The sequence below is a fragment of the Neltuma alba genome, unplaced genomic scaffold (assembly GCF_004799145.2).
Source record: "Neltuma alba isolate B1F8T4 unplaced genomic scaffold, ASM479914v2 tig00011340_pilon, whole genome shotgun sequence".
NCBI lineage: Eukaryota > Viridiplantae > Streptophyta > Magnoliopsida > Fabales > Fabaceae > Neltuma > Neltuma alba.
In genome coordinates this window covers 339,692-353,802 of record NW_021636042.1, presented here as the reverse complement: position 1 = coordinate 353,802, position 14,111 = coordinate 339,692, and the positions used below count along the sequence as shown (strand labels likewise).

The 14,111-nt window shown below is 34.0% G+C and overlaps 3 protein-coding genes across 3 annotated transcripts; 1 reads left to right on the top strand and 2 right to left on the bottom strand.

The window, feature by feature from the left end:
- Positions 1 to 717: 717 nt before the first annotated feature.
- On the top strand, positions 718 to 1,659 carry LOC114712236 (photosystem I reaction center subunit psaK, chloroplastic). Its single transcript, XM_028896714.1, has 3 exons — positions 718 to 883; positions 1,023 to 1,103; positions 1,247 to 1,659. The coding sequence occupies exons 1-3, from the start codon at positions 803 to 805 to the stop codon at positions 1,472 to 1,474; spliced, it is 390 nt and encodes a 129-aa protein (XP_028752547.1). The 5' UTR covers positions 718 to 802; the 3' UTR covers positions 1,475 to 1,659.
- Positions 1,660 to 3,709: 2,050 nt separating this feature from the next.
- On the bottom strand, positions 3,710 to 7,706 carry LOC114712178 (heat stress transcription factor A-8-like). Its single transcript, XM_028896646.1, is given in 3 exon segments — positions 3,710 to 4,938; positions 7,366 to 7,530; positions 7,532 to 7,706. Coding segments are annotated over 3 exon segments (1,179 nt in total). The 5' UTR covers positions 7,586 to 7,706; the 3' UTR covers positions 3,710 to 3,978.
- A 4,261-nt stretch (positions 7,707 to 11,967) lies between these two features.
- LOC114712225 (homeobox protein knotted-1-like 1) lies at positions 11,968 to 13,228 on the bottom strand. Its single transcript, XM_028896706.1, has 3 exons — positions 13,076 to 13,228; positions 12,302 to 12,421; positions 11,968 to 12,153 (listed from the first exon to the last, which is right to left on the bottom strand). Exons 1-3 carry the CDS (start codon positions 13,226 to 13,228, stop codon positions 11,968 to 11,970), a joined length of 459 nt encoding a protein of 152 aa, XP_028752539.1.
- Positions 13,229 to 14,111: the final 883 nt, after the last annotated feature.

The window sequence follows — 14,111 nt, the reverse complement described above, 5'->3', positions numbered from 1 at the left end:
GCAAGGGTCCCACCCTGCCTAGCTCTGCCCATGTGCAGCCCTAAGTAGAAACATATTTTAATTTATTCATTGAAAAATGAAACTATTGGTCATCAATCAATAGAACTTTTGCCTAATTTATAATTTGATCCCTATATTATATTATATTTTTTACCTATTTTTTCATATAATTTATATTATAAAAAGAGTCTTCTATTTAGAATCGAATGAATATTAAACCATACTAAGCAACATGAGTACCAACATTGGCTTAAAATAAAATAAGTGTTTGAAAATCAAATCATGATTTTATGGTATTCAAAGTAAACAAGTATGTGAGAAAAATTCTGTCTCGATTTTATATGAAATTATTTTTAAAAAATGTTGCTTAGCTTTTTTTTTTAATTGTTCAATTCTTCGTAATTAATGTAACATTATATTTATTTATTTACAAATTTCATATGATTAATACTAGCAATGAAAATTAAGATTTAAGCGCATGCAAATTCCTAGCATGGGACATGAAATCCCTAGGAAAGCAGGATGGTGCTGACATGTCCACTCGGCTTATTTAGCTTGAAATCAAGCTCCACAGGGGCAGATCAAGATCTTATCCATTCAATGGCCCCAATAAAACAATGCCACGTCAGAGTCCAGCATCTCTGTCTATCCAAACCGTCACTCATCCTGAAGCCACAAATCCCTCATGTGGCTGCTTTCAGAATAAAATTGTGGGGATTATTGTATCTGTGGCCAAACAACAACCTCCTAGAAAATCCCATCGTCAGCAAGAAACTCGCGCAGAGAAAGAGAGATTTCAGAAATGGCGACCTCAATGATGACTTCCCTCCCTCAATTCACTGGTCTCAGACCGAAAGTCTCTGTTGCTCCTGTTCAAAACCTGGTTCGTTTCCGTGTTCTTCATTTTTAGCATCTGATGAGATTGTAATTACTTGTTCATGAACTGATTGGGTAGTGTTAGAATCAAAGAGACTCGTTTGATTTTGAAGCTGGGGATAACGAATGAAGAAACTTGTTTGCAGGTTGCTGTGCAGCCCATGAGGAGGAAGGGACAGGGAGCTTTGGGAGCTCGCTGTGATTACATTGGTTCCCCCACTAATCTGGTAACTTTTTCCGTTTAATCAACTTAATTAATTACTATCCTTACTAGTAATCTTGTAATTACACAGTGATTAGGCTTAGGCCACACAGATAAATCCATTCATGGTTTTGATGAGATTATATACTTGTGGATGTGGATGAGCAGATAATGGTGGCATCAACAACCTTGATGCTGTTTGCTGGAAGGTTTGGGTTGGCTCCGTCGGCAAACAGGAAGGCCACGGCGGGGCTGAAGCTTGAAGCGAGGGACTCTGGCTTGCAGACCGGTGACCCTGCCGGCTTCACCCTCGCCGACACCTTGGCGTGTGGCTCCGTCGGCCACATCATCGGCGTCGGCGTTGTCCTTGGTCTTAAAAACATTGGTGCTTTGTAAACTAAACTATACTAAATTCCCTCTATTTCTTATCATCCGCCCTCTTAATCTACTCATCTTCAACTTCATTGTCTCATATCTTCTTCATTATTGGTTCCACATTTCAACCTATCTTTACGTCTTAGGGACTCAAATTTGGAAAAGTTTGTCTCTTGGTTTAAAGTTTCTGCCTTTTTCATATTAAACATCAAGTAAACTAACTATTATGTGTTTACTTAAAAGAGGTCAGAGGACTTAAACCAAGACACAAACTTGGTCCCTCAAATTCCAACGCTGGCAATGAGTGAAACAGAAAAAATAACCACGGTGAGAAATACTTCTCCAGTCCTTAATATATATTTATTGAGTTGATTTTGATTCTAAATATAAGACTTATTTATCATATTTATCAGTTTTTTTTAAATTATCCTATAGATACTTCCTCGGCTAAATCAAGCAGAAGAGGGAGGAAAGATATGAAGAAAGATGATTACAGTGTTTTAAGAAAAATATGTCATATTTTTTATAATTAACTAACTTACATAACTTCTTTAATCAAACAAGTTAGTGATTAAAAACCGGAGGAGTAACACTAATAAGCTTTGCCTTTTTTTTTGCCCTTATTGCCCCAATTAGAAACTGAGATTTCCTACCCTTTGGCTTCGTCGCTAACTGATTACAATTCTGAGTATTTGGTGGAGAGTCAATTCAATGTGCCAAGTAGGGTCCTAACCTTATTGTAGAACTGAGCCTCAAAAAAATTAGCTCCTTTTAAGTTACAGACTCTACATGTTTTCATCTTTTGTGGTTGACTAGATTTTATGTTAGTCCTTCTTTAAATGACTGGATGAGTTTTAAAGAGTTAAGTTTGTTAAAATACTTAATTTCAAGGACCAAACAATAAGCCATACAGTTTTACGACTTGCATGCAGTCAACCGTACTGGATTTTAAAAAAATTAATTAGTTAAACTCAGCTCGTTTAGTTTCATTATATATAATTTTTTGTATTTTAAGAAACAACATTCTTTTTATATATTTATCTGGTACAAGATATAATCACTTAAAATAAACTTATCTGAATTAACACAAATCACAGTTAAAACAACTTGTATACAGTAAACCGCGTTCTATGTTTGATGCAGAATGTGAAACTTGAAATTAATAGTTGTTCTTTTTTCCCCCTTCTTATTTTCATCGCAAACTAATCAAGAGCAGGACAAAACGCTTGAAACGAAAACACCATTGTATACAGAGACATACTCATACTAAACGGTTAATGTCTTTATTCATCATACCATATGACACTTGCAATATCTCTTAGCAATAAAAATTGACCAACAAAAGATAGCCGTTCTATGGCTGCTCAGTTAAAAAAAAGTAGAGGAGGAAAAATTACTATTCCTCTTGTCCTTAATATAAAATCTAACTGAAAAGTTAATGTTAATCCTATATATAAAATTTATTTTATATGTTTATTAATTTTTTTTCCAAATTAACCCTGTTAATATTTCCATAACAATAATCAAATATGAGAGGAAGGGATGAAATTAAGAAAGATACTAAGAGTATTTCAGAAAAAAAAAATATCATGACAACTAACTTAATTAACATACTTAATCTACTTAAATTAATCAATTAAGTCTTATGTTAAGAATTAGAAGAGTATAATAATAGTCATTGTGCCTTTCTTATCATTGCTGAAGAAGTTCACAACCTTTTCTTTGAAATTCATTTATTTTTCTTCTGATTCCATTCTCTTCTGGACCCCAAACAAGACTGATGAAGTCTATCAGCACTTAAAATCATCATTATCATCATGATTACACGCACAAACATTGATATTCTTTTGGTCCTAAATGTAAAACTCATTAAATAGATCTTATATTTAGGACCAAAAAAATATTATTGATAAATTATGAATAGTAGACATACAAAATGAAGGCATCTCTCCTTTTTGCCAGACAAGAGGATGGGAATATTGATAAACTAGAAGTTTTAATGTTGAGATTGGTGCCTACCAAAACAGAAAATTGTATCATAGAGATTCATATGCAGAAAGACATAAAAAGTAATAAAATATTTGTGAAGCCATAGGCCGCTGCTCAGAGTGGCACAATAAATACAGCTCTTTGCATAACATTTTCTCTAGTCAACCGACAAATTTAACTGCCGTAATATTCAAAATAACATTTCTGGTCACAACATTACCGAGTAATTCCCCCTGTACTTGTCCACATTATCAGAACGCCAAAATCTGTCAGATGACCAAAATGAGAATTAATCCTTTGACAGAATTTGGATTTACAAATAGTAAACAAAAAAAAAAAGGTTACATTTTGTGTGCGCGTGTCCATATCTCTTGCAGTTATATACCTAAACATGTGAATGAGTAGCAGACTCACACTGGTTTTAAATGAAGATCAAACCAATGGAAGGAAGATGGAAGTGGGAATTCTTAGATTATATCTAAGTACAATACTAATGTAGATAACCAAAAGTTGTCTGGCGCTATATATTTATTCCCCTACTTCTCATTTGCCTCAGAAGCCAAAAGTTCTATTTCCTCAGTTAGAGATTCCAAACTCTGCTGCTGTTCCAAATGAACACCATTAGCAGATCCTTCCAATCCACTCTTCCCAGTTTTGTCCACTTCTGGAATCAACCCAACACAATTTTGGAATTTATCAAACAGTGTTTCGCATATAGCAGGCTCGATCTCCATTCCACTGTTGGTGGGCCTGTCACTTTCCTGATTTGAATCTTCATTTTCAGTGAAGGGACTGCCTAAAAGAAGCTGTTCCCAGGCATTATCATCGGGTGAATCTGGTAGAATAAATGGAGAATTATCTATTTGACACAATTTTTCATCCATGAGTACTTTTAAGAAGTCAGAATTGATAAAATAATCTTTCAACCCATCTGTACAGAGATTGGGTTCTGGTTGCTCATCTGAAACACGAGATGATGTAACTACAGGCTTCAATTTTTCACTCAAGGGTGGCTGATACTTCATTATCATCCCATCAGATGCGACATCTTCTACACTGTGCTCCAACATATTGCTTGTCTCAGTCTTACGCCAACCTTTTTCCTTGGGCTGAAGCAGCTGAACCATGAACCCAGGGATTTGCATGGCCATGACTAAGAACGATAACATCTGTTGCTGATTCTTCTCCATTCCTTGAAGCCGATTGGTCAGGAGGAGCAATTTGTTCTTAGATAATTCCTGGTGCTGCCCAAGTTTAACCAGCTCCTGTGTGAGTGCATTTTTATCAGTTTTCAAATTCTCGACTTCTTTCCATAGGTCATGGTTTGTAACTTCTTGAGAAGGCACATCACGATTCTCTTGCTGCTGTGATGGCTTTCGCTGATCTGCAACATGTGGATGTTTTCTTCTCAATATATTCTTCAGTAAATGATTTTGACCTCTGATAAAGTCATCATTGGCAAATTCCCAGCGATCTGCATCAGTTTTCCTGAAACCCTGGTAGTTCTCACCGTTAGATATTACTGACTTTTAAAATCATATGAGGAATTAACTTATATACAAAATAACTTGTAAGGTTCAAGGAGTAATTTTTTTTACCCTCTCTGAAAAAAAGAGTTAAATTAATTAATGTTGATTTCTACTACAAGTAAAGAACAAACACTTTGAAGAAAATAAATCAATCTTCCAGGATTCATGTACACAGGAAAAGATAACTATCAGCAATACGCAAAGGATGGGTCTGTGAATGGCAATTGAATGCATAAACCTTCAAGAATTTATAAATCTTTGCAATCATATTCTAAAAACTCTGGAATTTCTAATAACTGATGCAGTGTTCTGAAATATTGGTATTGGGAAATGCGATCCTTCACATTAGTCACAATCAATAAAACATGATAACTAAGCCATAACCAGATGATTCTTCACACCGAAAGTTGTTCAGCTTTACAGTAGTACGCAGCACACTGAATCAGGTTAAATAATTTATTCTTGCTATAATCAGGATTTGGTTCTCACAATTGCCACACTTGTTTTCACAAATCGTGAATAAGTCACTCACGTCAATGTTTTCACCATGAATTGGACAACTCTAAACTAGCATATTACCCATGCTTATAGTTATCCTAGACCCAAAGTTGAACTGATAAGAATTAGCTGACACACTGAAAGGACCAGGATTTGCCAATGAAATGTTTTCATTTATATTTCTGTATTAGAATGCATCCTGCTAGGGTTAATACAGATTTGCAATTAACAGGAGGCGCACATCATAATGCTGGTCGATTTAGCTTGATAAGAAGATTCACCATGCATCACGATGGCTTTTTGGCTTAGAACGAAAAATTCAACCTACACATGAAAGATAAGTGAGAGGCTGAGGAGCGTTCATCTCTATAAATTATGAATTATCAATGATGGAATTTTTATGTCTTCCATGCAATCCCAGCTGCAACAAACCTAGACTAACAAGTCAGATTCTCAGCTATCTTTAAAAAGGAACTGATGTCTAGATCGGGAGGCTGAAAGATGGAATTTTTCTGTCTCCCATGCGATCCAACTGCAACAAACCTAAACTAACAAGTCAGAGTCTCACAAGCCCATATTTGAAAAGAAAATGATGTCTAAATTGGAAGGCTGAAAGTTCTTGACAATATCACAAGAAACAATACTACACTACAGAATCTCTATCTACCCTGTCTCCTGCAGCAAACGTATCTTACTACAAAGTAGTGAACAATAACAGCAAACCTTATCTTACAACCAAAGTACAGAACACTGCAGCACATATAGTCTCCAGGAGAAAAATTATTGCCTCAAAGAAAGAAAAAGAAACTCTTAATATTCAAAATCCAAATCTTTCATCCAATGTTAATTCCTCGTAGCCTTCAAAAGGTCAATTAGATCAAGATACAATAAGGGGAAAAGCAAAAATTAAACCCCTGCATACAAGTGAAAGAACAACAACTATATTTTGCTTTGTGCACCTCTATGATTCAAAAATAAATTAGAAAAAAAAAAATCAAAATACCAGTGTGGCCAGAATATTCATAATATACTTTGCTAGCGCGGGCCGGGTCTGGAAAAGGTATGTTACTATTGCTACTATCCTGTCATATGAAGTAAAAAACTGAAGCAATACATCTTCTCAAGGTTCCAACCTTATTGTAACAGAATAATAACGATATAATACATTATCCACCTTAAAAAAATACACCCCAGCATCTCAGCCCAAAAGACATTTCATGTGCAACTGACTGTTAAATTTGTCCATTTCACACTGACTTGCGAGTTTGTGACATTCTAGAGCTGGCAACAATTCTCGTAGCAAAATCTAATTCTAAAAAAGTCTAGGGTCATGGAGCATCCCCTGGAAAAACTAATATTACAAAATACTTAATATAAATCCATTACAGGGAACACTCACCATCCCCAGGCATCATCAATGGATATAAAGAATATTCTAAATCCTCTAGGGTCAGGTAATGGAGCGTCATTCCGATGCTAAGGTCTGAAAGGCTCATGGTTTTTCTATATCAGGAAAAAGGGCGCCCTTTCTTCACTTTCAATTGTGTATGTGCGCATAGGAAGTAGCAAAGCAGAAACTGGTGAGAACTTTGCAGTAAAAAGTAAAAAGCACACTGAAAACACAGCACAAGATCACCAAAGCAATCATAAAAACAAGACTTGACCTAGTCTCAGTAGTTACTGAGTGTTGTGTCACATATGATACTGAGTGTTGGATACCTAAAGACAAATGCATATATGGCTCAATTTTTAAGCATCGGTATTCCATAAGACCTGATTTATATATACACACAAAATATAACAGATATACAACAAACAGAACAATCCAAAATTCGACCTTCAAAATAAAGAACGAAGCAAAGAAGAAAGGAAAAATGAAAAAAGGAAGATACCCACATAAATATTAAGTTGCCTAATGAAACTGGAGAAATTGTTGTGCTTGAAATACTTAGGAAGCAAACACACGGAGAACTCAGTCATGTCCCAGATAATAAAACTGTCATTGCTTTTGCTCCAGGATATAAGCGAGTCGGTCGACTCATCGTCCACCATCTCATAACAATTTTTTCAGGAAAGGCGCCACAGAACCAAAACCATTATCGGACGACTTTACCATCCCTTTCGACAAATTCCCACCAAAGAAATCCCAATTCGCGCAAAATCAGTCGGATTCACCTGAATTTTCTCAAGTCTCAGCCCAAGGAGCCGACAAAGTCCTGGTCTTTCACTTGCTTTTGTAGAGCGAGAGAGAGGGAGAGAGAGCGGAGTAAAGGACCAGGACAGTGTGAAGCGATGGGATGGAAATTTCGCGTCTAACGCTGTTGCTGGGGAAGGCGGTTAGAGCCTTGGAATATCTTGATGACTTGAGGACTGGGCAATTTGCCAATTTCGCTTTTGGTTTGGCTTTATGTGAGTAGACCGAAGACTCAGCTAGTCAGCGTACAAAAAAAAGAAGGAAAAAAATTACCAATAAATTTCATGTAAAAAATTATTCCACTTTTTAAATTAAAAATTATATATTTCCAATATTTTATTCATTAATGTTGTGTATTCCTTTTTTTTTTTTTGGGCCAACGATTAATATTGTGTATTCATAACGTTTTTGTGGGATGATAGCCCACGATGTGATGATAAAGATTTTTGCCATTTCATTTTTATGATTTTGTGAATTTTTCATCCCCCACATACGTCCTATGTTAATCGTATAATTCCTCCGATCTTAAATATAAGACTTATTTTATAATATAAACTATAAAATAAATCTTATATTAAAACCAGAGGAGAGAGGAGTATAGAGAGCAATAAGAATGCAGCGGCTATTAATATTTAATTATTTCTTAATTATAAACATTGATTTTAACGCATTCTATTGTCACATCTGTGTCATGCATCTGAAGACAAACATAATTAAAATTTACTTTTGCCAGCACAGACATGAATTCAATAATTAATTCTACTTCCCACTGATTTGAGTAGAAAATAGTAGAAAATATGTACGTTTTTTCATAATACGCTCCTGATTGTTTTGCATTAAAACTACTCTATAATGTAAATTTCAGTAAATCCATAACATATATAGTTAATGAGGATAGTTTTTTTTTAAAAAAAAAAGTATGATGAATAAATAATCTGAGAACTTATGTTTAAATCAAGCTTAACTCTAATAACTCTTATATTAAGAATTAGATGAAGTAATTCACATTTTAATTAATCTGTTTCTATATTGTAAATGTTGATATAATTTTTTTTGGTAAAAAATGTTGATATAATTTTGTACTCCAACTCCATAATTTGGTGTGATAATAAAATTGTTTTTTTTGCCATAGTGATAATAAATTGTTTAAACTTATATTTGAACTTCAACTTTAACAAATTTGTAAATTTATGCCCCATGAAGATGGGAGACAAACTCCACTTCAACATAATTTGAGGAGATTCGTCTCGTCTCAAATACACTCCTGGTTTTTTACATAAAACAAGGTCATTTAAGAGTTCTAAATAATAAAGGTTTGCATCTAAGCATCATAAAAATATTTGTAAGATTCAGTTAATCCAAAGATTTCAACACACAACATCTAATATTTTGGTCATATCCACCCTTAAAAGTTGTTTGTAATTGTTTGTGAATCTCAGCATGTAAATATTTGTCATATCAAAGTACTTAGTAAAACCCCAAAAATATTTTTTTACATAACCAGCACTCAGCAAAAAAAAATACTTCAAATTGTGGTGATGGTGGCCCCAATAAAAATACTTCAGGGTCTGGATGCATCACAAATACTTTTTAGAGTACTGGTTGCACCTTAGAAAAATATTTCGGGGGTATTGGATGCACCTTAACCCAAAAAGACTAAAAAGAAAGTAAAATTTATGTATGATTTAAGAATTATTTAATCGTCTTTTTTTTTATTTTTACTTTCCCTTGATGCTATAATATTTAAACACTAACCATTGGCAGCAAATTTCATTTAAATTAGAACTTATAAATTGGGACAAAAAATTAGTTATTACATATTTTTATATTGTCCTTATTTTTGTTGGTACATTTTTGGAAGTTACACCATGGCAAGTGGCAACGCTTAAAATTTATTTAATTTAGTTTAGAAGTAGTTTTTTAAACAAAAATAATTTCAATTTTCCCTTCGAAATTAGGCTTCATTTACTTTTCTTCATAAAAACAAGACAAATTTCGGTGTTGCTATTAAAAGAAATAAAATTATCAGAAATAAATGCCAGAATATATGACCTTACTATTTTCACAAAAAATCTAAATTATCTGCATCAAGTTACAGAGCCTTTTCAGTTTTTTTTTCTTTTTAGGCTCCAGAGTTTGACCAACTTGACCAAGTGAGAATGCCCGAGGTTGGCCACCAATCACAGCCACTTTTTAACTATTGCGATATATGACAACGTGGCATACTGGTCTTCTATGGATATTTTCACAGGAAAATGGCATTTTTGGGCTATTACTTTAGGGAGATGATATGGTACAAATTAAAAGGATTTCAAATTTAAATAAATTATTGACAATTAAGGATCAAAATTCTTTATTACTGGTTCGAAAACAAGGTGGCTTTTACGAAATTAAATTCAACCTCGGTTGTGAGCATTAAAAAAAGAGGTTTATAGTTATCAATAGTGAGAGTTTAATAGTAATAAATTATTTGAAATTCATTTTCAAATTCGTGAGAGCTTTGGGCTCTAGATAATTTATTACCACTTTTACAAATATATTGGAAATAAGATTACTCACCACTTTTAATTCTTGCAGTTGGGCTTTCAATGTCCAGTAATTGTTATGTTTTCAAACAAATATAGACTTCTTCTTTTTTTGGTTTTCTATCAGATTTAAATTTAAACTTTAAGTAAGATTAACTTTGATAAAAAAATAATGCAAAAGGATCCTTTTTTAAATAATTACATATTTAAATTAGTTGATAGATTTTGGTAAGAGACTTTGAAAAACAAAAGTGTGCAACAATTCGTTTAAAATAATGTTTCCATATGTCATCAATTCAATTAAAAAACCAATAGTAATTGGATTGAGTAAAAGAAACTCGGCTCTCCGTAAACAAAATCTGTTCTTAAATTTTGTAGATGGAAAAAAAAAGAGAGAGAGAGAGAGCTACTATTAATTGAATTTAACGATTTTTGAATCTGACTTGATAGTATAATCAGGTATCAAATTAAATTATTATATTTCTCTTGGAAAACCTCCCTCTTGAGAGACTTGTTTAGAGATTATGTCCCTATTTCTTACTTAAAGTTTCGTTGAGACATATGACTTCTTCCATGTGATTAGCTGTTGTTATTATATGGTGTCCTTCTATTAATATCTTTTTCCACGTGAAATGCAGTGCGTAAAAATCCATTGTCTTGTCTTTTCATTTTCATTGTCCTTGTGTTATTTAACTGGAATCAGATAAGATTATATACTGAACGAAGCATCGGTCTGTGAAATCTATCATCATCATCATCAGCTAAGAAATGATGGAATATTGTTGGAGATTAAGCTTCCTTTCACAGTTCATGTTGATGATTTATATGTATTTGAGATGATGATTTTATTTTTCCTGAGTCATCATTAATATATTCCTCAAATGCCACAAATGAGCTTGAGCTTCTAGCTATAGGTCTTGGTTTTGTCTTCCTAGTAACCTTCTAAAGGTCAGTGGATTAAGATGAAGTAGAGGAAACTAATTATACTACATTTTAATAGAAGGAAAAAAGAGTGAGTCCACTGATTTATATCCTGCGAATAAACTACATCATCAACAAGTGCTCATCATAACGGTTTACTAATCATGGTTTAAATTTTATTACCGGCAACAGGTTATAAAAATTGAATTGTTGCCAACAGATATACATTAACAAGTAATACATAATAGTAGAATAAGAAGAAGAAATATAGCGGTAGGGTTTATACATTAGTTTGCGATATAAACCCTAGATTTTGTTCAAACAAGTCCTTATTCCTTTGTTTTCAGTTATACCTTCACATGTCAATGAACTCTAAAAGAGTAGTTCAACATTCTAAGAGGTCAAGTCCTTATCTCTACTATTTAGAACTCACTGCAAGAGAATTTTCCTTTTTGTCATATATCTTCTGATTCGTGACTTCTCTATCAATTCAATTGATAGGCATGGGACTCTGTGTTTGAGTAAGCTAGACATCAGCTTTTGGTCTGACAATCCCTTAACAAGAAGATATATAAGATAACAAATATACTTAATTAGATGCCAACACAAATATAAAGAAGATAGTACAGTACATAATATGCTCATTGCCCTAGAGAGTGACATATATAGAAGCAGCTATATATATATAGCTAAGTTTCTTATAAAAGTTGATATCATAAACCTACACATTCTAAACAATCATTCTGACAGCCCCACAAAATTAACTATCCTTGCTGACACAGGCACAGAGAGAGAGAGAGAGAGATTGCGTGGAGGTGATAACATATCTTTGCACTAATTAATGACATGAATCATCGTTCAAAGATTCTTCTTGCTGCTGCACTCTATAGCATCTTGTGGCTTGTTATGATTATTATTATTAGTATGATTCGGATTGCATAGTTCCTTCAGCTCAACGTGCATTGAATTGATGAACGCTCTTGCTTCTTTTGTTGGTTCTTCAATGGCTTCTTTCAGGCTGCTGAGGGCCATGCAATATGCTTCCTGCAGTATGAATCCAACATGCCCCAGAAATATATACATCAGGTGTGAATTTGCACATATTATAGCAGTTAAGACCTAAAAGGTGCTTAAAATTTAATGTGGAATGCGTAAGCATTATATTTGCTTTTATGGACCCCTGGTATAATACCATGAATTGATCAAGTTCTGCAGAACTCGGAGTTGAAGCTGTTTTGAGCCCAGAATTTGCCTTCTGCTTACATGCAGCTTCTGTTAGATCAAACTCTTCTCCAGATTCGCCTAACCCCACCTGAAATAAACAATATTGCACTCAGAGACGCAGGGAGAAAGATGCACATATATATAACCAATGAACTTTGATTAAATGATAGTGAAGCTGTTTTTCTGAACTGAATTTATTTGAGTCACAAATTATAAACCAATACAAAGACAGACGTTCAACCCTGCAAGGCTTCTTGCTAATCTGATGATAGTTAACTGTTTCGCTATAGCCAAGTAGTGTAATCTGCCTAATTAAACTTCTAGTTGACTAAGTTCTGTCTTGTTTTCTTCTCTGAAAAAGATATACTTGATAGACCACGATTTTCCTTTTATAGATCATTCTTTTTGCAAGTTCTAGTGAAGATAAGGAGGACCAGATTGTCTCTCCTTGTTTTTCTTGTCTTCTTTCCCAGCAATAGGTAATAAAACATAGCCTTTACGATCCCTAGCTGTACATGTGTTTCCATATATATATGGTATAAAAACATATAATAGCTAGCTTAATAGCCTTTATTTGTCACTCGTACTTCGTCTAAAGACCTACCTATAAGCATGTTCCTTCCACAAACACCATGGCAGCTCTTCACACAATTCACAGTACAGGAAAAGATACACATGAAAAGAGAAAAGAGGAAAAAAGGGAATAACGCAGCGTGGAAAGAACAAAAAATTGATAAGATACCTTCAAACAGTTGAAGTGAGATTCAATCAAAAGACCATAAAGAGGATGACTGGAAATCATCTTTTTCAGAACCTCATGATCATCATCCCTTATTAGTTTCTCTCCGTCATTTTCTCTCCCACTTCCATACTCACCAATTCTACGACCCTCCATACCTCTCTCTCTTACGCAAACAAAACAGACACACACAAACCCTCATACACAAAGGCATATATATACAGTCACAAATGCGTATGGGAATTTAATGAATTATTACTAGATTACAAATACATCTCTCAGATAAAAGAAGTCACTATTATGGTTCTTGGTGCAAGTGAAGTGTAGCAGTAGCTATCAATATGTACGTACGTTCCTTTTTTTGTCGCTGTTGTGAGTTAATGAAGTTACTTCATTACGGTGAAAATATCAGTATGAATCAAAGTGCATATATATATATATATATATATATGAATGAACATGATGTGCATGGAAACACGATAAAAGGTGAAAGCAATGTACTGTGCAGTGCTGTGTATGCATGGACTTTTTCGCGACGAAAGGAACTTGTCAAGGTTTAGTGCTACGATTAAAGTAGCTTTCAAGGTACTTGCAACCTGCAACCCTTTTTGGCCTTTTCTGCATTCCCTTTCTCTTCTCACATATTCCCCTTTTTGACTACTTCTCTGCGTCTTTGTTATTTACTAAATTCTTGTTTTTCCCAACCAGAATCGCCAATTCCTAGTTACTCCCATTTCTTCTCAAGCACTACTGCATATCATCTATCATTGAACTTCAATCAGCTCATCAGTAGATAAGCATTTAATATTTAAAGTTTATTATTACTTCAATTGTAGTCCAACTGACATGGCGGATTTATTTGCATGCATGTCATCATGGGATAAACTGTAAATTCAAAAAAAGATGGGGAGATTTTAAATTTGAATTTAGGATTATTGAAAACCAATGAGTATATACTTTGGATGAACTTCTCTGGTTATGTTTGGTTACATATCTGCGACTATTTTTGGGGGCATAACGTTCAAAGAGTATTAATTAT